The 26282-nt window shown below is 35.1% G+C and overlaps 1 protein-coding gene across 1 annotated transcript in view; it reads right to left on the bottom strand.

The window, feature by feature from the left end:
- The window catches only part of UBR2 (ubiquitin protein ligase E3 component n-recognin 2), a 116005-nt gene that overhangs the window by 42143 nt on the left and 47580 nt on the right, over positions 1-26282 (bottom strand). The window contains 17 exon segments of the mRNA XM_036870431.1: positions 320-339; positions 342-421; positions 1317-1369; positions 3660-3784; positions 4737-4800; positions 4941-5063; positions 6739-6804; positions 7508-7618; positions 8492-8553; positions 9673-9856; positions 12582-12710; positions 14520-14619; positions 14709-14872; positions 20147-20245; positions 21337-21425; positions 21770-21877; positions 23663-23783. Coding sequence (XP_036726326.1) covers positions 320-339; positions 342-421; positions 1317-1369; positions 3660-3784; positions 4737-4800; positions 4941-5063; positions 6739-6804; positions 7508-7618; positions 8492-8553; positions 9673-9856; positions 12582-12710; positions 14520-14619; positions 14709-14872; positions 20147-20245; positions 21337-21425; positions 21770-21877; positions 23663-23783 — 1698 coding nt within the window.

Consider the following 26282-nt stretch of genomic DNA (forward strand, 5'->3'; position numbering starts at 1 on the left):
ATTAGAATACACGTTGATGATGTCTTCAAAAGCCAATAAAATACATACAATTAGATATGTGTGGGTATGTATATAATTATATAGATCTTTTTATGTACGCACAAAATAGGGGAAAACCTCAAATGCTACGTGGTGGTATTATAGGTAATCTGTACTTTTCTTCTTTATACCTTTTCATATTTTCCAAATTTCCTACAATAAAAATGTGTCCTTTTTCAATCTGTGAAAAGCAGTAAAGTTGTTTAGGAAAAAAAACAAAATAAAAACAAAAAAACCTCCAAGCAACCCTTCTCAGTACACTTTTAATTTTCTCAATTACCTTGGACTGCTCTGCCCTTGAAAGTGATAGAAATACAAATTGAACTCTTTGGCACATTCTGGTTTCAGTTCATACATGCCTCGTCCTGTTAATCCAGGTTTCCTTTGGGGGGAAAAAAAAAATTCTTAAATCTCATATACTGTTGGTGAATGTAAGCCTGGACTACTTTCTGTGGGTTCATTTAATCATCTACATCCAAAGCTTTATGTGCGTCCACTTTATCTAGCATGTCCACCTTGAATTATTCTAACTGGACAAGTGAATGTGATGGTCACTGTAGTGACAACCAATTTAAAAGTCTAACAACAGGGGACAGGTTACACACATTATGACATCTCCAAACAACTGAACACTATTAAAATTGATGTTAACTTGTATATTTTGACAAGTAAAGATGTCTGTGATAAGTTCTACCAAGTGAAAAAAAGCAGATTGCAATTTAGGGTTTAGAGAATCTTTTCTATAATTTTTTCTATATTTTCCCTAAAAATATGCATTGTTTTTAAAATCAGCAAAATAAAGACAATGTTATTGGAATGAAGAGCACAGAAAAAGCAGGATTAAGAAACTGCCTCAACAACCTTAAGGGGATAGAGTATTGATAGTTTACTGATTGGGCAACACACTGGACACGGAAGAAAGCATTATTCAGAGGCTATCCCACAACTTAGGTGGCACATTCAAATGGAACAAAGAAAGCACAATGCGTTTAACCTCAGATCACCTGCTCAGGTTAGTTTCAATTATCTGAAACTATCAGCTAGGGAACACCTGAAAACTGAAAATTCTCATAAAGCTACTTCAAGTTGCTAAGTGCAGGGGCTAGATCATAAAAGTGAAATGTCAGTGAGAAATCTAGTTCAGAATTATATGTTTGAAAGTGGTTGTCACTCTCTGAAAACAACAATTTTATTCTCAGTTCCATCAAGGGAAACACCCTAAGAAAAATTAATGTATAAAATAAATTGAATGTGAAAAAAGCAGAAAATAAACTCACTTGAAATGGGCAACTGCTTCAATTACACTCTCCATGCCAGTTTCCTTGTTCTCCTAAAGGTACAGGAAACAAATAAGTGTGTTTCATGTAATAATATTATCTGCTAGCACTCTGAGCATTGTGCTTTTATCTCATTAAGCTTCATACAGCAATCGTATAAAGCAGATATACTATTCTCCTGATTTTCACAAATGAGGATTCCATAGTAAACATAATGATTAATAGGCAGTTGGGGAAATTGAGTTGGTTAAGCTAACATTCATTCAGACTGATATAATTAAAAACAAGTTACTACCACATGGAATCAAGGTGACAGCTTTTCAAAAGGAATAAAATAAAAACACAAAGTACACATAACGTTTAAATTTTTTATTTTAAATTTATTATTTGCAATATTTTGTGAAATAGCTACACTAATTTCTTATCTATTTTTGTTAAAACATCATTTCCCAAATCATATCCCATTCACGACAAGCTGTTCATAGACAGGAATTCTGTGAAATATTCTCTGGTCAAAAATGTTTGGTAAATATAGATGCCATCACTTTGTACAAGGCAGTTACACTTTTAAAATACTGTTTTAAATTTTATTTCTTCCTTATTCCAACGGTCTAAATGAAACTGTAATTGTTTCCTCATTTCCTGCATTAAAAAGTACATGTATACACAACTAGAAATGGAAATGGCAAAAGTAGCCCATTAACAAAGACCTATTAAAAAAAGTACATGTAATTTTTATTCTGACTAGATATTCAGTGATATTAAAAAATCACTATTATTTTTTTAGGTGTGATAATTGGCATATGCATAGGTTTTTCTAAAAGCTCGTATCTTTTGGATCAACGTTGGCACTACTGACATTTGGACGAGACAGTTTTTTGTTGTGGGAATCTGTCCTGTGCACTGTAGGATGTTTAGTAGTATCCTGGCCTCTGCTGAATGGATGCCAGTAGCATCACACACCCTGCCCTGAGTAGTGACATTGCCAAATGCCAACCCCCCGGGCGGCGGGGGGGGCGGCAAAATCATCCCCAGTTGAGAACCACTGTTTTAGATATATACAATTCTATTTATAGATGAAATGGTAAACCTGGTATTCTCTACAAAATAACCCGTGAGGGTGTGTGTAGAGATCAGTGGCTGGGGTATAAATAAAATAAGATTGGTCATCTGTGAAGCTGGTGATGGTTCAATAACTATGTTTTCTATTTCCATAGATTTTTGAAGTTTTTTCAAGTTGAAATAATACAAAGTTTAAGAGAAGTAATTACAATGCCAACAAATATAAAGGTTTAAATCCCAGAAGAATGAACATTAAGGTTAAGAGTTTTTGATCTATGTTTCAACTTCGGGAAAACCATTTTGAAAGCCTCGATGATGAAAATAAAGTCCTTTCCCAACTGTAATCTGGGTCTCTGAAAAGCCCCAGGGCTGAAAAGTAGGTGGCAGAGGAACTTAAGATCCTGGCAGGAAAATAGTTACAACTGAATCTATGAATGCCCATATGAATATTATTTACATTCACTAAAATGAGAGAGATGGCTTAGCATAGTCTTTGGATGCTTTAGAGGAAAAAAACCTAGCAAACTTTAGTCAACACAGCTGAGTAGGTATTTCTAGGTTATAAGCATTATCTCTACCCATGGCAACTTTGTACTAAACACCCTATAAAACCTCTCTTTAATGGATATATAAATTCCGTTCTAAGGAACAGTTTTTTTTCTTTTTTAAAAAAAATTAATTAATTTTATTTTTGGCTGCGTTGGGTCTTCGTTGCTGTGCGTGGGCTTTCTCTAGTTGCAGCGAGCGGGGGTTACTCTGTGTTGTGGTGCGCAGGCTCCTCATTGCCGTGGCTTCTCTTGTTGCGGAGCACGGGCTCTAGGCGTGCAGGCTTCAGTACTTGCGGTGCGTGGGCTCAGTAGGTGTGGCTCACGGGCTCTAGAGCACAGGCTCAGTAGTTGTGGTGCAGGGGCTTAGCTGCTCCACGGCATGTGGGATCTTCCTGGACCAGGGCTCAAACCCATGTCCCCTGCATTGGCAGATGGATTTCTTAAACACTGTGCCACCAGGGAAAGTCCTGGAACAGGTTTTCTTTTATTCAGCATCCTTATCTCTTTCAAGGCTTCATTGTAAATGATTCTATTCCTAGGCTGCTTTCCACTCCAGTCCCTAGTATTCTCTTTTCTAATTATTTTCTAATAACAGTGACTAGAGTTACACACGTTCTAGAATTGTAGTTTTTACAACTATGGAAAAGGTACACAGAAGTAAATCTATACATGCTAGACTGGTAGGTAGGGAAGGATTTCCATAATTTTCTTTTCTTAAAATGTAGGTACTTACGTCTTCAGGTAAAGACTTTACCAATTCACTATGAGCCATAGGTTTGATGCTCAACTGATGGATAATCTCTCGTTTAATCTCATCTGTAGCATTTACCTGTCCAACTCCAGGACTAAATCTCTCTCCTGTCAACAGTGAATAAGTACATATACACACACTTAACAATCATAATACTTATAAGTGATATATATTTATAGTTCATGCAACAGAATATATTTTTCTTTCTGTGCAATGGGAAAGCAATGACTGGTCTGGCAACAAGGTAGGGTGAGAGCAGCTCCTAACCGTCTTTCTGAGTCTCTGACACAACAGGTGAGTGTAGTCTTCAGCAACAGAGCGAGAACTCTGGCTGCTGTTTTGAAAGAATGGGATCAGAAGGTGGGAAAGGATTAGAAGTAGTCAAGAATTGGTACAGCAGTAGCTGTACTAGCAGCCTAGGTAGGAGGGAGAGCCTTCCTTTGTCCTTTTATCTAGTGGCAAATAAGATATCACCTTCTGAGACCTTCTTCATTGGTGTTACCTCCTGACAGTAGCCAGGATTCTCTGCTCTATGGACTGTAGAGAGACTGAAATAGTACAGGAGGTGGGAGAAAGTAAAGGATAAAAGAACAGGAAAGATGGAGGCAACAGGACTGAAAATTTAGGTAATAAGAAAAAAAAAAGTCTGTGTCTATTAGCCATAGGTCTCTATTAACTTGGAATTTTCATATCTGAAGTCAAGAGGACACTTTTGTACCACAAAACCATGGAGAAAAACATAGCTAAGATATAAAGTAACTGTAAATAGCTCCCAAATATCCTATTCTTGTTTGCTAAATTCTCCTGTCCCCCGTTTTATTCCCAACACAGTCTTCCAGTTTATCCTGCTTTAGCAGTTGTCCTCTCTCCTTCCAAAGGATCACAGTGCTGTTTCTCTCATCATTACAGTAACCAGAGGGGAGATAAAAATAGACACTCTCATCTCCTTCCCCTAAAACTGAGTAACTGCTCAAATAGAGGAAACAGTTCAGATTCTAAACTATCTGCTACCACAAAAGTCAATATAATACATAAATGTTCCAAAAGATCCAAACTTACCAACAAGCATTATAATGAGGTATAGCATTTCTTCTATTAGAGTGTTGTTCTGCTGAACTAAATCCTGTAACAATCGGGGGTAGTGGGAGAAAGTTCATAGATAAGAATAAGAATACTGTATTACCTCAGATGATCAAAATAACCAAAAAGAATGAAAGATGCTTCTCTAACAGTGTATTGTGGTCTCATAAAGCATGCTCTTACCTTATGAGTAGTCTCAGAACTAACTTTTTTTCCATAGTCTGGAGTACTGAAAATCTGATGAAGTTCAAAGCGGCTAAGCATTATCATCAGGAAATGATTTGGATCCATCATGGAGACACCTGTCTTTTTTTAAAATGTTTGAGATAAAGGAAAAGAGGAAGGTCAAAAGGGCTACTAAACAACTAGTGAGAGATATTTTGGCTTGCACAAGAGAAAGCAGCTTACTTGTTCATCAATTCCAATAAAAGATGAAAACCCATTTAGCCCCAATCTCTACTTGTGATAGCTACAAGTGTGGACAGGGATCTACGCTGGTCAAACAAATCAAAATAAAACACTCCCTAAACCCATATATCATAATCCCTATAAATTCAGTTCAAAGATTTGTGTCAGGGCTCTTACCACTGCCAGGTGTATGGACAGAAACGTGGTATGGTAATAAAAATTCTAGCATTTAAAAAAATATGTATCATATTAAACTCTTATCAAGAACTCAAACTAGGGCTTCCCTGGTGACGCAGTGGTTGAGAATCTGCCTGCCAATGCAGGAGACACGGGTTCGAGCCCTGGTCTGGGAAGATCCCACATGCCGCGGAGCAACGAGGCCCGTGAGCCACAACTACTGAGCCTGCGCGTCTGGAGCCTGTGCTCCGCAACAAGAGAGGCCGCGATAGTGAGAGGCCCGCGCACCGCGATAAAGAGTGGCCCCCGCTTGCCGCAACTAGAGAAAGCCCTCACACAGAAACGAAGACCCGACACAGCCATAAATAAATAGATAAATAAATAAAAAATTATAATAGCTTTACCTTTAAAAAAAAAAAAACTCAAACTAATTTTTAGTGATAAATGCTATACTAAGTGAAATGACAGCTTTTAAATATTAGTTTTAATTCTCCTATAATTCCTGTATAGCTTCTCAATCAACTTGAATTTTAATTTATTTTGAACCAATAATTTTTTTTTGAAATTTACATTTTCTAACTTTTTCTATAATTTCTAAATCCATTCAGCAATAATATGGAAACACTACTTTGTGACAAGCATTGTGCTATGTAAAATGGACATAAAAAGGAACAAGACAGAGTTGCCACAGTTTAGTGCAGGGGACGAAAAGTAAATAGGCAACCACAATCCAGACTTATGAATGCTATGGTGGGGATGAGCATCATGCTATGGGCCCTCCCAAAAGGGACACAAAGCCACATTTTAGTGTGTCAGGGAAGGCTTCCTGGAGAAAATGACTCTAAACACGAAGACACGCAGGAAAACATTATACGTGGTAAACAGAAAAGGAAGCGGGTGGGGTGGGCAATCTAGGGAGCAAAAGAAATAAATGTGCAGATTTTTTTTTTTTTTTTTTTTAATGTGCAGATTTTAAGACTTAAGGGAGAGTATGACAAATTCAGGGAATTTTAAACATAGCTAAGTACTGAAGGCCTTGAAAATCAGTTTGAGGGATTTGGGTCTTTAATCAGACGACAGTGAAGAAAGGATGGCTTTCAGGTTTCTGACTCTAATAACTACAGATTGTTGAATAATTCACTAAGGTAGGGAAACCTCAAAGATAGGAAGAAGGTATGGAGGACACAAGAGGAGTTATTTTGAATATGTTAACTGTGAGATGTATCCAGGAAACTAGATGGAAATGTTCTATCAGCTGTTAGCCATATGAGTTTGGAGCTTAGTAGATAAGGGCTAGGCTGCAGTTATAGATTTGAGAGTGATCATAAATGATTGGGTCCTGTGGAAATAACAAGAAGAAAAACTCCCCACAACCTTTAAATTTAATGCTTTTTACCTGAAGCATTACTATATCCTTGTCAAACATTTCACGTCTGCATTTCACATTGTGGTAGTAATAAATCTAAAAAAAAAAAGTAATTATATTGGGTAAACAGGTTTTTATTTGTGCAGTTCCCTCCTCTCCCCACTCACCAAAAGAGCACATGGCTCTTGTGCATGTGAGCATGAACATGCAAATGTGCACACATAATGTGGTTTCCCCAGCAGTTAATGCTATCTTAGTAGAGATTAATTAATTAGAAATTTCCAGATTATAGTAGTCACTCTATGGTTCACATTTTGCAGCCAACTTTCTGGGTCTCCTAACAAAGTGCTTTCAGTGAGATTTATTATAGCTATCAAAAACAGAAAAATCCTATACCAAGCCTTGGTGAGGTTTAAAAATTAAAACCTCAATTTCAGAGCTATACTAACAGAACTTTTATCTTTTAACCCAATTTAAGTAAGTGAAATCCAGATTTTTTATGTTTTTAAAGATATCCAACTTTGTTCTAAAAATGACTGCAAGTGAAAATAAAGCTCATTTCTACTTTTGATATTGTTTCTTAACAAAATATGAATAAAAGCTCTAAAAAACTTTTTGGTTTAAGGTTACATTTCTTTTGTCAAACAGTTTTTTTAAAAAAAATTCTTTTAAGGTTCGTTTCCAGGGGCCACAGTTTTAATATAGATGACTTTCAGTGACTAAGTACACTGAAAATTATAACCTTCATAGAAGGTAAAGAATGGACTGAAAACTCTTCGTAGAATTAAAAAACACTTACTTGATTTACAAGAGAGAAACCATTTCTTCTCCACATTCCTGCATGTACTTGGGCACATAAAACAAGGCATCTAAGAGGGTGTTCTATCAACATGGGTGGGCTAAGTTCACTCTGTGTACACAAAAAAACCACAAAACTCTCAACTCTATAAAGAAGATTGGTTTATAGGGATGGAAGCTTTATATAAAACACAAGTCAAAATTATTTTAAGGTATGTTTGTGTGATAGTTAATTTTATGTGTCAACTTGGCTGGGCCATGGTACCCAATTTTTGATTAACACCAATGTAGATGTTGCCGTGAAGGTATTTTGTAGATGTGATCAGTATTTAAATCAGTAGACTTTGAGTAAAGCAGATTACTCTCCATGATATGGGTGGGCCTCATCCAATTAGTTGAAGGCCTTAAGAGAAAAGACTGAGGCTTCCCCAAGGATGAAGAAATTCTGCTTCCAGATTGCCTCTGGACTTCAGACTGTGACATAAACTCTTAAACTCTTAGCCTGTCAGGTTGCCAGGCTTATTTCAAACTTGCCAAGCCCCATGACTATGTGAGTCAATTCCCTACAATAAATCAATCTCTGTTTCTTTCTACACACACACAAACACACACACACTCACTCACTCATTCACTCACTCTTTATTGGCTCTGTTTCTCTGGAGAACCCTAGTATTTTGTTTCAAAGTGATTTCAAGTACGTGGAACATAGTAAATACTTACTTTTATTTATTTGTTTGTTGATTACTGAATACTGAATAGTTGATGTATAGTATTATGTTAGTTTCAGGTGTACTACATAATGATTTGATATTTGTATACATTATGAAATGATCACCGTGATAAGTCTAGTAACCATCCGTCTCCATACAAAGTTATTATGATATTATTGACCATATTCCTTATGCTGGATATTATATTCCCATGACTTATTATCTAACTGGAGGTTTGTAATAGATATCTACTTTTAAATGTCAACACTACTTACTAGAGGTAGGAGCTCTGGAAATTTATATGCCACTTCACTTTTGCTTACCAATACATGCAAACCTGCACGGAGAACAAATAAAAAAGTATTTTTATAAGTGAAAATCATTCAGATAAAAAAAAAAAACCCCTAAATATTCACTCAACTTTATAGCTAACTTCTTTTCTGTTTCTCTTTGGGAACCTATCATGTTACACATTAAGATATAAAATGAATTGCATCCATAAATGAAGCTTTTCAATTGTTATTCTCATGAACCTCAGAATTAAAGGCACACTTGAACTGGAGTCTTAATTACATGTACCAACATACAGATGACATTTTACAGAAGTAAATGTTAGACATACAAACATAGCAAAAGCAGCTATATAACTATCAAAGCAATTTGTATACCAATTTTAAGAGTCATATTCCACTGGATCATGGAGTTTGTTCCATTTAAAGTATAGTAGTGAGAGATCCTCCTGGCAACTGAACAGAGAAACTGGCCATGGAATTCATGGTCTGCACTGGTCCTGACCTCAGAATTCAGTTCCCCAGAACTTCCAGTTTAGGATCAAAGCCTCTTTAGTCCCTAACTGCAAAGGGCTCTTTTATAGCTCAACCTTAGTTAATTCTGTTAACTAAGAATTAATTGTCCTGTTTGTTGTTGTCTAAACAGAGAATGCTTTTTACAATCTTATCACCCCAATTTGGGACTCACTCCAACCTGCTGATTAAAAAGGTTATTAATAAATAAGAAACAGCTTAGAGAGAGAGGAAGTCTAGGGTGGTTTCAATTTATTAGCAATCACTTAAGTGACAGACCAATTTGAATCCTAACAACACAGACTTAGAAGCTGGGTTGAGATAAACAATAAAACATGTGGTATATGTAGTTAAGAAGTCTGAAGAAGCACTATGGTATGGTCATTACAAACATGGTTTCTGGTAGCAAACTACCTCAAAATCCCTACTCTGACTTGTTGCGGTGTGATGCTAAGTGAGCCACCTCCATGTCTCAGTCTTCCCATTTGTGATAAACCTAACAACAATACCCACCTCACAGGCTGTGATGATTAAATAAGTTAATGCATGTGAAACTCTCAGAAAAATGCACTGTAGGTATTCAATAAATATTAACCACAAACAAGAATTTAAAAGACAATTTCAGGGTTCTCTTTTAGGGAGAAATGCTTTACCTGCAAGTAAGCGAGAAACTGGGAGGTGAATGCTAACTTTTTCTTTGGAAACACAGTATCTGATCGTTTCCACTGAATGTCCACAAATGCTTAATGTGACTGGCTGTTCACCGTCAGTAAAACCACCATGACACTGCGTCAATACAGCAAGGCATTTCTTGTAAGCTTCAATTAATACTTTTTCCTAAAAAAGACAGTTTTCTGTAAGTTACTCAAAGGTTTCTACAACATTAACCAAGCACCTCAAATTCAACGATGTATAAGTACCTCAAATATCAATATGGGCAAAATTAAACTCAATCTTTTCTTCCCAACTAGCTCCCTCTTCCAGGGTCCTGTCTCAGTAAATGACATCTTTATAGAGCTGTAGAAATCTAGAAGTCATTCCAAAATCCTTTCCCTCCTTCCCTACTTTTTTTTTAATTGAGGGATAGCTGATTTACAATATTACATTAGTTAGAGGTGTACAAATATAGTGATTCAAAATTTTTATAGATTATATTCCATTTACAGCTATTTTAAAATATCAGCTATATTCCTTGTGCTATAGCATAATCCTTGTAGCTTATTTATTTTATACACAGTGGTTTGTACCCCTTAAAACCCCTATCTTGCCTCTCCTCACCTTCCTTCTCCCCGCTGGTAACTACTAGTTTGTTCTCTATATCTGTGAGTCTGTTTCTGTTTTGTTATATTCATTAGTTGTTTTTTTTTTTAAGATTCCACATATGAGTGATAACATACAGGATTTGTCTTTCTCTGTTTGACTTATTTCAATAAGCATAATACCCTCCAGGGTCCATCCATGTTGTTGCAAATGGCAAAATTTCATTCCTTTTTATGGCTGAGCAATATTCCATCACACACACCTGCACACGCACACAACCCCACATCTTCTTCATCCACTCACCTACTGATGGACACTTAGGCTGCTTCCATATCTCGGCAACTGTAAACAATGCTTTAATATACGAAATTTGTTTTTCTCTTTCTGACTTACTTCACACAGAGGAATGGATAAAGAAGATGTGGTACATATATACAATGGAATATTACTCAGCCATAAAAAGGAAATTGGGTCATTTGTAGAGACATGGATGGACCTAGAGACTATCATACAGAGTGAAGTGAGTGACAAAGAAAATAAATAATGCTGCTATGAACATTGGGGTACATGTATCTTTTTAAATTAGTGTTTCCATTTTCTGCAGATAAATACCCAGAAGTGGAATTACTGGATTATATGGTGGTTCTATTTTTAGTTTTTTGAAGAAACTCCATACTGTTTTCCACAGTGCACCAGTTTACATCCATACTAACAGCATACAAGGGTTCCTTTTCTCCACATCCTCGCCAACATTTGTTATTTGTGGTCTTTTTGATGACAGCCATTCTGACAGGTGTGAAGTGATATCTCACTGTGGTTTTGACTTGCATTTCTCCAATGATTAGCGGTGTTGAGTATCTTTTCATGTGCCTATTGATCATCTGTATGTCTTCTTTGGGAAAATGTCCATTCAGGTCTTCTGCCCATTTTTTAATTGGGTTGTTTTTTTTTTTGATATTGAGCTATTTATATATTTTGGATAATAACCCCTTATTGGGCATATCATTTGCAAATATTTTCTCCCACTCAGTAGGCTGTCTCTTTGTCGATGGTTTCCTTTGTTGTGCAAAAGCTTTTAAGTTTAATTAGGTTCCATTTTTGTTTCTTTTTTGCTTTTGTTTCCTTTGCCTTAGGGGACAGATCCAAAAAAAAATGTTGCTATGATTTATGTCAAAGAGTGTTCTGCCTATATTTTCTTCTAGAAGCTTTATGGTTTTCAGTCTTGCATTTAGGTCTTTAATTTGAGTTCATTTTTGTATACGGTGTGAGGAAATGTTCTAATTTCATTCTTTTATGTGTAGCTGTCCAGTTTTCCCAGCACCACTTACTGAAGAGACCATCTTTTTTCCATTGCATATTCTTGTCTCCTTTGTCGTGGACTAATTGACCATAATGTGTGGGTTTATTTCTGGGCTCTCTGTTTTCCTCATTCCCGGTTGTCCAGTCTGGCAAGCTGGCAATTTCATCTAAATTTCTCTCAAACCTGACCACTGATTATTTCCAGTAACTCAAAGGAAAGCCAACATGTCTCCACTGAACTCCCTGCTTCTACTCTTACCCTCCTCCATCCATTGTCCACACAGAGTAACTTTTAAAAACATGTAAATTGGATCATGTCACTTTTCTGCTTGGGAGTCTCAAATGGCGTCCCACTTTAATTAGAATAAAATTCAAACTTCTTTCCATGGCTTCCAAGGCCCTACAAAGCCAGGCACCTGTTTACTTCTCTATTTTCAACCTCTGTTCCGACCAGAGCCTTCTCACAGCTCCTGGAACAACCGTACTCGTTCTCATCAGAGAGCATGATGCAGCTGTCCCTCAGTCAGGAATATTCTTTACTCTTTCATCAGTTAACTCTGACACATAGTTCAGATCTCACAGAAGCCTTCTCTGACCTCCCAACTTACACAAGCTCTCATCTAGATTTTATAGCCAAAGGAATGCCAAAATAATTTTAAGACATAGGACAAATGTACCAATAGTAAAATTTCATTTTTGGATAAATTTATAAACTTCTTTTTATATGCTCAAAATCTTGATGGGATTATATATATATATAAAAGATAGTAACATAAAAGAAGAGAGACTGTGGATTATATCCTCCTTTATCTATTTTCCAAGAGTTTTCTAAGGTTTCAGAATTTGAACTTTTATTGAATATACAGGTGAAAGCAGAAAATATGCTGTTTTATGAACATATCACCACTATCCTCTCCAAACTGCCTCAGATTTTACTTAGGAAATTGTTTATCTCTGTCTCTCCTCCATTTATCTCCTATCCCTGACCCCAGAAGAGACTCACATCTAAAGCACACCAGTCCTGCATCATTGAAATGACATGTGTTAATTTCATTTGTAGTGTGAAGGCTGCTTCCCACTCTGGTTCCATTTCAATATGCTGTCCTACTTGACGTGTAACTGGATCCATTCCCTTAAAAGAAGTGAAAAGATTTTTAAATAAACTAAAATTACATCTGTTCTTTTACATCGAAACTTAAGAAATAATGCAGAAGAAATATTGATTACAAAAACTTATAAAGTAGAAGTTCTAACAGGAAGTTTCAAGTAGTATGAGAAGTCCAACTTCTTAAATAACACGTTTATGTTAACATTCTCTAAAATTTTATAAATAAAAAATCCCAGTAAAATATAGAACAACTTGCTTTAGAGGCAATCTTCTATATGTTTTAGACAATAAAATATATATAGTTCACTGCAACAATCCTTCAAATCCCTTTTTAGCTCTATCATCCATAGAAAAAACTGTCAGAAGAAACTTGACAGACTTTTAAAATGCTACTGAATTTATAAATATGTTCTATAATATACTAAAATAAAATTTTTATATTTATTTGTAATCTGTAACTAAAAGTTTTCATAGGGCTTCCCTGGTGGCGCAGTGGTTAAGAATCCACCTGCCAAGGCAGGGGACACGGGTTCGAGCACTGATCTGGGAAGATCCCACGTGCCGTGGAGCAACAAAGCCCGTGCTCCACAACTACTGAGCCTACGCTCTAGAGCCTGAGCTCTAGAGCCCGCGAGCCACAACTACTGAAGCCTGCATGCCTAGAGTCCGTGCTCTGCAACAAGAGAAGCCACCACAATGAGAAGCCCGCGCACCGCAACGAAGAGTAGCCCCCGCTCGCCGCAACTAGAGAAAGCCCGCGTGCAGCAACGAAGACCCAATGCAGCTATAAACAAACAAACAAACAAATAAAGTTTTCATAGAGACTGAAAGAAAGCAAAACAAGAAAAAGATAAACAGCTTTTAATACAAAAGAATATAACTTTTTTAGAAACTAGCCGAACTACCCTGGTGCATTGGAACTGATTAAAAATAATAGAAAATACAGGACACTTCAAGTATTCAAAATGACCAAGGTAGATACTGTTTCCATAGGTACAAGGAAAAAAATAGAAGTACTATAATGAAACACCCAGAAACTACCACCAACGTGGGAAATAGAATATATCCTAAAAATGATAGGTTAACTTTACTTATTCCTTTCTTAAGAAAGCCAGAAAGCTACTAAAGGAATCATAATGATATTCCTCAGATTTTCTGCAACGTCATCTATCTTTTTACAGTTAGGGAATTCCCTGGCAGTCCAGTGGTTAGGACTCTGTGCTCTCACTGCTGGATTTAATTCTTGGTTGGGGAACTAAAATCCCACAAGCCTCAAGGCATGGCCCCAAACAAACAAACAAACAAAACCAAAACAACAAAAAACTGGTTAACTATACCAGTTTCTGCTTCTAGATTCTATTTTGTATACAGAAGTGTTTCCAAAAAGAAAATTAAATGGGGGGGGAGTTCTATACTATATCATATAAATATGGTATCAATGAAAGAAAAATATGGAAACATTAAGAAGACAAACATTATAGTTTCCTAAATAACTAATTTGACAATACTTCCATGTAAGCATATTCAAAACAAAACAAAACAAAACAATCTGCAACCCCCAAGGAAAGAACATTAACGGTAAACAAAAGAATAACCAGATACAAAAGTACTGCAGATGTCAGAACCTCTGCTGGGATCTCATGCATTCTACACCTTTCTAAGAGTTTCCATTTAAGAGGAGCTTCTTGATCCTAACTGTAGCTATCCAAATTATTCTTTTAAAAATGTGCCCAGTATGAAAAAAATGCATAGACAGAAAGGTATTTACCTCAGTGAACCGAAAAAGGGGGAAAGTAAATGTTTCACTTTTGAAATGTGTCAGCTTATACATACCTGCATACATTTGAGTAATTCCAAAAAGGCATCAAATCCTTCTAGGAACTTCTGCCTCAGATCATCTGACCATTCAGTTGGTTTGCTAATTAACACATACCTGAACAAGACAAAAACAGCAATGAATATATGGACAAACAATGACCTTTTACAAGTTGCAACTGGTTCAATAATTAAGCGAAAACTTACTTAAGATCTAAAATAAGGCTCTGAACTCTCCTAAACTTGAAGGCTTGTAAAGCAGTATATCGTTCAAACTGAAACCTGCCCTGGGCATCTCGATGTCTCAAATGATCCATAAAAGTCTTAATGATAATGGTCATTAGGTTTTCTTCTGTGATGAGCATCCGAGCCTAGGACAAAGTATATCAGAGTACATGGTAATAAAAAACTATTTACCAGAAAGCTAAAAAAAAAAGTCACCAACATTGGTTAGCTCTTTCAGTTTAGACCTTTTTCAACACAACTATGTAATATCATAAATGCATTTTTGTGTATTTCTAAATAACAATTACTTACTCCAATTGCCACGTGTATGAAGCAACAATTATATCACGGAGAAAGATGCCAGAATGTAAGGAGACAGATCCAAGGCTCATTATTCAAAGACAATTCAGGGTGGGGGATCTGAACCAGGCTGCAAATTTTCCTTAACTGAGACATTTAGACACCTATAATAGTATGGTATAATTATTCTAGGATCCACAGGTTTATATCACAGATTCTGTAGAACTCAGTATGAAACCATACTTCCTCTTAATCTTAGTTGAGATTTATTTTTTTGTTTTTCTTTCTATATAGATATATATATTAATGTATTTTTTAATAAGCAAATACACTTAAATGATGCAAAAAACAGGTAAAAAGTCTCCTAGCTCCCAAAGTCCCCCTTGCAAAGGCAATCTCTGTTAGCAGTTTTCTTGCATATACTTCCAGAGATGGTGTGTATATGATATACACGTGTATGCACATATACACACACATATACATTTATAGGACATGGATAACTGTTATTAAGTAGATATAAGTATGGGTATGTATAATGATCTCCCCCCCTGCCCAAAGGATAGCATATTATAAACACTGTTCTGCACTTGGTTTTTTCACTTGATATATTTTGGAGATTGTCCCATACCAGTTCATATAAATTCCCTCATTCTTTTTAATTATCCCCAGTACTCTTTTCTATCATACTGTATTAGCCAGGCCCTTACTGGTGAGATATTTGGGTTTTTCCCAGTCTTATGCTAGTTATCACAAAAGATACTGCAACAAATATCTACTATGTACAGATGCAAGGATATTTATAGGATAATTTCCTAGAAGTGGAATTACTGGGTTAATGTGTATATACATTATAAATTTTGACTGATATCACCAAACCCCTCAAAGAAGACAAAACAATGCAGAAGTTAGATGTCTAAGAATATAGTAAAACTGTATTCTAATGTAGAGGTTAAGTTGTAAAGTCATCAGATAAGGAGAAAATCGATACAGTTAAACATACCTTTGAAAAACTCTTAAATAATCATCCCATTGCCAGGACTTAGGCCCCAAAAAGCTCAAAAGTCAGTAGGATTAATTTCTGTTAATTTTCCTAGACAGTGAAGACTAAGTTCAAGTTCGAAGGAGGGGAGGTGTTGACAAGTTAAGTAAAAGGATTTTCCTTCTTGTTTGCTATATTAGTCAATTTTGAGACAATTAAATGAGTATATGTGATTTCACTGACCTAAGAAAAAACTCTGGTCTCAGGAAAAAGCTTTTACTATTTCGCCATCAAGCATAATGTTTGCTTTGGGTTTTTACTTTTTGCTTTGTTTTCAGGTATTTTATCAGATTAAATAAATTCTTTCATTCCTATTTTATTTGCTAAGAGGTATTTTTCGTTCGTTTTAAATCATGAATTCAGGAAAAGCATCTGATATGATCTTTTCTCTCCTTTTTGTCTGTTAATAAGTTGAATTACGCCAGCTGATTTTTTTTTCAAATGGTATACTACTCTTGCGTTAAGGAAATAAAACCAAACTTGGTTGTGATATATTATCCTTTTTCTATATTGCTTGATTCAATCTGTGCAACCTCGTTTGTGAGAGAGATTAAATGGTAATTTTCTTTTCTTGTAATTGTTGGGTTCTGGTATCAAGATTACAGAGGACTTAATTAAATTGGCAAGTATATTCTCTTTCTCTGTTTTCTAGAAAAAGTTATATAAGACAGGTATTATTTTTTTCTTGAATATCTGGAAGAATTCCCCAGTATAGCCTTTGGGCCTGCGGACTTCTTTGTGAGAAGATTTTTATATTAATTAAAATTTTCTATTTCTTGTTTCTCTTCTAACGACCTGTGTTTTTTCTTAGGGATTTGTTCGTTTCATACAAATTTCCAATTATATTGATTAATTTGATCCTAATATTGCCTATTTTCTATTTAAAATCTGTAAGGTTTGTAGTTTTTTGTAGTCCTTTTTAAATAAAAATTTTTCTGTTTTTCTTATTAGACTTTCTAGAGATCTACACCCATCCTTTTTTTTTTCAAAGAAAAATCTTTTTTGTACATTTACTTTGTTTTATTAATTTCTGTTCTTTACTATTTCCCTTTTTCTACTTTCTTTAGACAAAATATATAAGTACTTGTATTACAATGGCCTTCAAGGTCTGGCACTAATCCACTCCCATGTTCCCCTTATCCCCAGACTCAATGACCTCATGGATCATTATCCTCCTCACTCACTCTAGCAACACTGGCCTGTTCTGGGTTCTTTCTTCCAAAATGCCAAGTGCACATTCATCTCAGAACTTTGCACTTGCTGTTCCCTCTGCCTAGGAGGCTCTTTCACCAGTTAGTCACATCACTCACTCCCTCATGTCTCTGTTCAAACACCACCTCTCTGAGAGGCCTTTTTTGATAACCTTGCATAAAATATGACCCTTCCACTGTCACTCTCTAACCCCTTAACCTGCTTTCCTACTTTACAGCCCTTCTCAACATTTGATTTATAATAAATATATAAATATGTAAATATTATATACATCTGTCTCTCCCCAATTGCACTATAAATCCCATGGGAACAGGGTCTTTTTGTCTTTTTTGTTTACTGCTATATTTATCTCCAGAGCCCCAAACAGTGCCTAGTTAATAAAGGTGCTAAATAAATATGCTCTGAATAAATGAATACATATGTTATTTTTCTAGTGCTTCTAACTAAAGGAGTCAGACAAGAAACATAAAAGGTTGAAATATCGGAAAAAAACAAAAATTATTATTTGTAGATTACTAGAAATTCCAAGGAATCAACACAAAATATTAGAGAAAATGTTAGTAAGAAAACCAGACTGATACAAGATGGATATATAAAAATCAGTAGTTTTCTTACATACTAGCCATAGTGAGATTAAAAATATGAATAATTTACAATAGTGTCAAAAATATAAAACATAAACACTTTTAAGACAAGTTATGTTCCTAGATGGGGATACTCAATATTGCAAAGATACCAGTTCTTCCCATATTATCTATAAATACAACATCTTTTCAGTCAAAAACCCTAATGTGGTTTCTGAAATTGACAAACTGATTTTAGTTCTTCTTTAAAAAAAAAAGTCTAAAATAATTAAGAATTTTTTTGAAAAGAATAATGAAAGAAGATTTAGCTCTATAAAATATCAAAATGGAATAGTAAGCTAATATTATTAAAACTGGGTACTGGCATGGAAATGGACAAAAGGATCAATGGAGGAGAGAAACAGATTTGAATACACATGGGATTGTCTCAGAGGCTTCTCAAACTCATCCCTGACTAAACTGAAAGCAACACTTTCCCTTTTTATAAGTTCTACTCATTCTCCTCTTGGTTACAAAAGTCAGAAACCCAGAAATCACCTTTATATTTTCCCCTCAAACCCAACAACCAATCACTCACCAAACCTAATATTCCTCAAACCCAACATGTGGCCCGTCAGTAGATTTCACTACTTACATATCTCTCACAACTTCTATACCCGCTGCCACAATCCCCACAGGTTTCCCACATCCACTACTGCTCCTGCAAATTTGTTCTCCAAATTACAAGAAGCATCATCTTTTAAAAATCACAAACGTGATGCTATAAGTGCCACCTAAAACTCTTCAGTGCCTTCCAATGTTCTTAAGAGAAAAACCAAAATCCTTAATTTGGCCCAAAATATCTCATTAGTGGCTAAATAGATTTCAGACAGCTTCAACTGTCCTAGAATATACCCTTGAACATAAAAATAATCTGGGGAAAAAACAGTCATTAAAAAAAGAAGCTGGAACATAACACCTTGTTAATAAAATAACTGTAGAATACTCTTAACTCCATACAATTAGGCCCTTGCCTATGTTTCTGGTCTCATTTAACTCCGTGTTCAAGGATCTTCGACCATACTTCTTCCCTTCTCTTCCCTTCCCTACTTCAGGATTTTTTCAAGTGTTGGTTCCTCTGCATGATTCCTCTTCACGCTCCTGCATAAAGTTACCTTCCCTACAGAATCCTCTTCTGAACTGTGGGAAAAGGTCAGATCTCTCCTACTCTACCAAAACAACAGAATTCTTCAGTTTTTATTATAATTTTAATTACCATTTACGTGAGTCTTTCCCTCCCTACTGTAAGTTTCATGAGGGCAAGGCCCATGTCTGTTCACCATTCATTCCCAAAACCTAGAATTGTGCCCAATAAATAATAGGTGCTCAGTAAATTTTTTTTAATGAATTAAATATTAATAAATTATTCAGTAGAACTAAAACATAGTGATGCCTCCTGGAACAACTAGCGAAACTTAGTACAAGATCACCCAATAATCATGATTCAATTGCCTTAGTTACCCCTTCCCTTAGCAGGGAAAAGGAGGCTTCTTAGAATGTGAGATTATATACAATATGCTGTTTCTTCTTTTTTTGGCCACGCCACGCAGCTTGCAGGATTTTAGTTCCCCGACCAGGGACTGAACTTGCAGGCAGTGAAAGCACTGAGTCCTAACCATTGGATGGCCAGGGAATTCCCACAATATGCTGTTTCTAATGGATAAATTTGTTAAACTAATGAGTTTAATTTTAACTCATCAGTTCAAAACCTCGGGGAAGTACTATGAGAAAGTACAGATTAAGTTCAAATGACTTTCCCCCTCCAGATTACACATTCAAAGATACATGTTCTGGGCTTCCCTGGTGGCGCAGTGGTTGAGAATCTGCCTGCTAATGCGGGGGACACGGGTTCGAGCCTTGGTCTGGGAGGATCCCACGTGCTGCGGAGCAACTAGGCCCGTGAGCAACAACTACTGAGCCTGCGCTCCGCAACAAGAGAGGCCACGATAGTGAGAGGCCCGCGCACCGCGATGAAGAGTGGCCCCCGCTTGCCGCAACTGGGGAGGCCCTCGCGCAGAAGCGAAGACCCAACACAGCCAGGAATAGATAAGTAAATAAATAAATAAATAAAATTAAAAAAAAAAAGATACATGTTCTAGTATGACTGAAGGCATGTGAAGTCTGATTACCCATTAATAAAATATTTTTCTATTCAGGAATATACAGATCTCAGTTCTCTATTATTTTAAGGCTTTACTTCTTCTAATGGAAAACAAGAAAATTCTTCTTAGTCTTTTAGTACTTACAAGTGAAGGGACTGTGAAAATCTGAACCGAGAGGTCTGCGACTGAAAACTCTCTGTCGTGGTCATCTGTCACATAATCACTCTGCAAACGCTCATAGTTCTATTAAGAAGGCAAAAAAAGGCAAGGAGTGCCAACTATCAGTTACAAAGAAAAGGCAAGCACTACTCACCAGAGTAGGTGCGGTGAAGAACTGGACAGACAGAGCAGTCACGGACACTGCTCGCTCGTGATCATCCTCCATAAAATCTCTCTGCAACTGCTGGTAATTCTAAACAACAAGGGGGAGATTCACCTCTAATCCACAATGACCAATGTTTAAGGATTATAATGAAAAATCAGTGCTGGAGGAGTCAATAAGATATTCTATGAGAATGATGACTGGAATGTACCAACTAAACTGTGTAAATATCAATACAATCTTCTTTAGCACAATGGCAATTTGTGAGCTCAAATAGGAGTAACAGCTACTAAAATCCTGGGACGTCACTGTACATGGGTGGAGCCAAATCACAGTAGCTGTACACTGTCTCTGATGAAACCAGACTTTCGTTACTTCTGGATGCCTATCAGAGTCACCTGATGGCTCTTTCAAAGTATACATGCTTGGGCCCCATTCTTGGTGAATCTGCTTCAGTAGGTTTGAGAATGGAACCCAAACACATGCATTTTGAAAGAGCTCCCCAAATGATTCTTGTATGTTTCCTTGGTTAATAACCCCTAATTCAGGTGAATAAAAAACCCAAGCAGTTAGCTTAATCACATGCTGCTGAAAGGGAGAAGAACATAATTCAATAATATCAACAACCTAGAGTTATGATTCTTAAATCACATCCAAATATACAGGTCGTTTCAACTAAAATTATCTTTTCTTACACAAAATTTAATAGGAGTAACATAATTCAATGACATAGGTTTAAAGTCTTCATTTATCATTTCACATCATACACACTGCATAGATGGATATTCACATTATCATGGCAGATGATAAACAAGAAAAACCTCACTGCTAGAATTTTATTCTATTGATGAAAGATAAAAAGATCATTTATGAAGTTTCTTAGAATTTAAAATCAACCCACTGACATATTACTATCAGCTGTTAATTTTACAAACACTGGATATAATCATGGACTACAGTTACTCTGTATATAACCTATTTCGTTAATCTTCAAAAGTGAGAAACTACTTACCTTTGCAAATCGAACAGCAAACAGTTTCTTGTATTTCAAATCCATAAGTAGACTGCTCATGAACAACTGATGATACACACTCCTAGCACCTTTTACAAAAAGAGCAGATGTAAGATAAGGATATATCTAACAAGCCAAAAATTACATTTCCAAAGTTTTCATATGATCAACTGTATTTTAAGTGTCAAGAGCAACACTCTACATGTGTTCCTTAATCAGTTTTTTAAATATATTTTTCAAACAAAACATAAAGGTGATTTAATTTGGATCATGGATCCCCAAATCTGTTTTTTCCCCAAAGAATAAGACTGCATGTGTTAATTCTAAAAACCATAAATATATTTATTAAATACCTCCCCAAATGAAAAAGAAACTAACATCCCAATTACCTGTGTAAGTTCCCCTATACCTTAAAAGTAGTTAAGATATGTACCTTTCCACAATTTGGAATCACTAAGCATCAACCTATCCACTAGAGAAGAGTTTTCACCATTTGGCCCTTCTTGTAAACCAACTTGACATAAAATTCGGCGAAGACCATCTTAAAACAAGAAGAAAAGTAGTCAAGAAACAGTAACTTCAAATATTAAAATAAAATGACATATTAGTAGAAATTTTCAAATGGATCTACTATAGAGTCTTACTTTTTCTTTTTTAACTAAAGGTCAAATTTATTCAGAAAAAGTAAACATACTATTTTATTAACATGTTCACAAAATGGAGAAAAATTCCAAATCTTGCATTATACACCAACTCTTATTCCAGAATACCAAAATACATGTGTATCAGAATGGCAATGACCTCTTATGCTGTAAAGAATTTAAATAAGCAATAAAGAACCCAAAAGCCACTGAAATAAACATGGTTTTTAAAGCATCTATGCTAATTAAACCAGGTTACAGTAAAATTGTTACATATCCCATGATAACTGAAGATAGGTATAATATAAAATTGTGCTACCATTTAAAAGAAAGAATACATTAGCTCTGTACTTTTATACCAGTCCATTTTATTAATGGTATGCAAAATGTTCTTCATTAAACAAAAATACACTATGTACTTATGTATACCTACTATATGAGCGGCTTTGGAAGGCAAATTCCATTATATTCTAAATGTTAAACTTAAAAACTATATATAAGTATTAACAAAACCACAACTTTAATACCTTCTAGTTTCATATTTAAAATCCACTGTTTTAAAGTCTTCTACAAGCATGCAAAATAATCCGAAAAAAACCAAAAAATAGAGTAACTTTAAAATTTAATTATAAGAGTCACCAAATAGAAATTGTTTACAAGGCTAAAGAGAAAACTTTATATACGAATTAAATAATAGATAAGGTCTTTAAATTGTTGATGATAAATAAATTTTCTCAAAGAAAATTTTCAGCAGAAAACTGCTTCCATGATACTATTCATTAATGCTGTAGCACAGTACTTGGCATACAGATATCCAATGGAAAACACCAAAGCCAAAAAAAAAAAAAAAAGAAAAAAGGAGAGAAATAATTGGAAAGACATTTAGATTAAACAAACACGTTCCCCTAAATTTCCACACCTCCATATTTTCACCTGTCAATTCAGTGTGGCAATACTCTTTCTAGTAGCCTTTTAATACAAATGTTTTAGAAATTTTCTTTATAGCAAACATTGGAATGTCATTTATTCAAACCACCTCCCTTGCCTGAAGAACAGTATGACAGCTTAGATCTATTCCTAGTTTACTCTTCAGTGTTACACAGCAAACTTGTATTTTTGGCATTGGACGTGAAGGTTCTTAATTCTGTTTATCACTACTTTTAAAAGATTATCTAATTTGTAGACTGTGGAAAAACAAAAACTCAAATACACAGTAACTTCAAATTTGCAAATTTTCAGGGTTGCAAATTATTAGTAACCACAAGTCGTAGAAGTCAAAACAAAGACATCCTTTAAACAGTTAATCATTTAGGTTTTATATACAGTAGCATTATGCAGCTTGCTTTGTGGAAGAGAATTCCACAGGATACGCCATTAAGAAATAGGTTCTTTTATCAAGTTGGTAAGATTTAGGTTTCATTAGCATATTATAGTCATTTACAATTGTTTAACCCACTGTTTCCTGCATTTATTTGAACACAGACTCCTCTGTATGCATATAAAAAAGATCCCGTGGATCAAAATTGGGAAACAGATTTTTTTCTACGTATAAAGATATTATGAGATGGTGTTTTAAAACATGAAACTAAAGCAAAAAAACGATTCCACTTGCTATTTTTTCCAAAACAGTTTGGCAAAGGCATATGAGCTCATTTTTAAGTCAGTTAGCACAAGTATGAACCTACCTGAATATCCAATAATACTTCCCAGCCAAGACAAAAGTTTCAAACCAAAATTCTGATGTGCGACAATAGACGAATGCATAACTTGAACTTTGAGTGGCTTTGTCTGTCTACTGGTATTTCTCTTAAAAAGAAATGGCAGGATGAAAAAACAAACTTAAAAAGGCTATTTTAGAGAAAGAAGTTAATATTTTTGTTTAATATAGCTACACTCTCATCATTATAGGGGAGTTTTTCATGTATGTGTGTAAGAAAAATACCACGTGGCTTGCTTTATTCAGATTCTAATTTTCTAGAAGCAATCTTAGGATTCTTACAAAAAAGTAAGAAGTTACAGCTTTAAGTAACCTGAATTTTTGGTCTTATATTTGAAAATCTGCCCCACCAATTATAAATTATTTAAATGCTTAAATTGGCTTTATATCTTTAAACTAATTTTTTAATGTAATTACACACTAATTTAAATAATTTACTTGATTGCACAAATGTGATGTTATCAATACTTTAAAAAAAATTGTAGTAAATACACACAAAACTTTCCAACTTAACCATTTTTAAGTGTGCAGTTCTGTAAAGCAGATTGTTGTATAACCAGTCTCCAGAACTCTCTGTCTTGTGAAACTAAAACTCTGTACTCATCAAACACTCCAGGTACCTCATACAAGCAGAATCATACATTATTTGTAGTATCTTTTTGTGACTAGCTTATTTCACTTAGCATAATGTCCTCAAGGTTCATCCACGCTGTAGCATGTATCAGAATTTTCTTCCTTTTTAAGGCTGAATAATATTCTATTGTATGTATATAGACTTTGTTTATCCATTCATCCATTGATAGACACTAAAGTTGCTTCTACCTTTTGTCTACGGTGAATAATGTTGTTATGAACATGAGATCCTGCTTTCAATTCTTTTGTGTATATACCCAGAAGCAAGACTGCTGGATCATATGGCAATTCTATTTTTAATTTTTAGAGGAACCACCATACTGTTTTCCATAGTGGTCGCACCATTCTACATTCCCACCAATAGTGCATGAGGGTTCCAATTTTTCCATATCCTTGCCAATACCTGTGATTTTCTGTTATTGTTTTGTTGTTGTTGTTGTTTGTTTTTAATAGCCATCCTAATGGACATGAGGTGGTATCTTATTGTGGTTTTTACTTGCATTCCCCTAGTGATTAGTAATACTGAGCATGTTTTCCTGTGCTTTGGCAATCTGCATATCATCTTTGGATAAATGTCTATTTAAGTCTATCAAAACTTTTAATTTAACATGTTTTCCCCCCCTTTTCCTTTTTTGCTTGGATCATCTTTCTACGCACCAGTTCATCCCATCTCCATAACCCACATTAACACAGTACACCTTTGCATACTTTATCCATCTGTATGTATTATATATGTACACATTTATAAAGGTTTTTATTTGATTTACAAAAAATGGGATACTACACATATTCTGTCGCATCTTTGTGTTAACAGTTTTTTTTTTTGGTTAATGACTCATAAAATTCTGTGGTGTGGATTTATTTAGACATTCTTTAGAGAAGGGCATTCATAGTCTCTTTGTTTTCAGTCTTCTATGACTACAAAAAACGTAGTACTGAACATTTTGTACACACACTAACTGGTGCTTGTATTTTTACAGGATAAATTCCTAGGAGAGATAATAGATGCTACTAGATTGTTTTCCAATTATGTGGTAGCAATTTATTTTTACACGAGTATTTCTGTTCTCTGCATCTCTGCCAGCAAGGTACTTTATCACTCTAATTTCTCCATCTTGTTGGGTATGAAATCTCCGTCACTTTACTAAACTAGTGAGTTTGAGTCTCTTTTTACATATATTTACCACCTAGATCTCTGTTGTGATCGTCTTTTCATATCTTATGCCCATTTTTCTATTTTGTTGTTCGCTCCCTACTTGATAATCTATGAGTGCTCTGTTTATCATAAACATTAAATGTCTATCCTTTGTGTTAGAAATAATTTTTCTAAATCTACTGTCTACTGACATTTTTTATAATATTTTGCTATGCAAATTTTTTATGCAGCCAAAAAAAAAAAGTTCTTTTCTAACTCCTGGGGTTCTAGTCTTGGTTAAGAAGCTCTCCTCCTCCCTTAGAATGTACTTGTTTCCTAGATTTTCCTCATACTAGTATCTATTTCTGGACTTTCTATTCTATATTATGCATATAGTATATCTATGCAGACACTACCAGAGATTACAAGTACTGATTTTTTAGGGAAAAACTGAAATAACACTATGAAGCAACAAATGTAAAGGGAAAAAAAACACCTTCTCCTTTACCTGGATTCATCTACTGTAAACATTCTATTCCAATTGCTTTATCATTTGCACATTATCTTTCTTTCTCCACACAGACACACACAAGCATTTAAAAAAACAAACAAACAAACCACTGAAGGTTAAGTTATATGCATAATGTCCCCTTATCCCTAAAAACTTCAGTATACATTTCCTAAGAATGGGAATGTTCTTTTTATACAACCACAGTATAGTTTCTGATGTATTATTAAATTGAGTATGTCCAGTTATCAATAAAGAATTTCTTAAATAAGACACAAACTCATGAAGAGAAAAATATATTTTGCTACATTA

Source organism: Balaenoptera musculus, chromosome 11 (genome assembly GCF_009873245.2).
Source record: "Balaenoptera musculus isolate JJ_BM4_2016_0621 chromosome 11, mBalMus1.pri.v3, whole genome shotgun sequence".
Classification (NCBI taxonomy): Eukaryota; Metazoa; Chordata; class Mammalia; order Artiodactyla; family Balaenopteridae; genus Balaenoptera; species Balaenoptera musculus.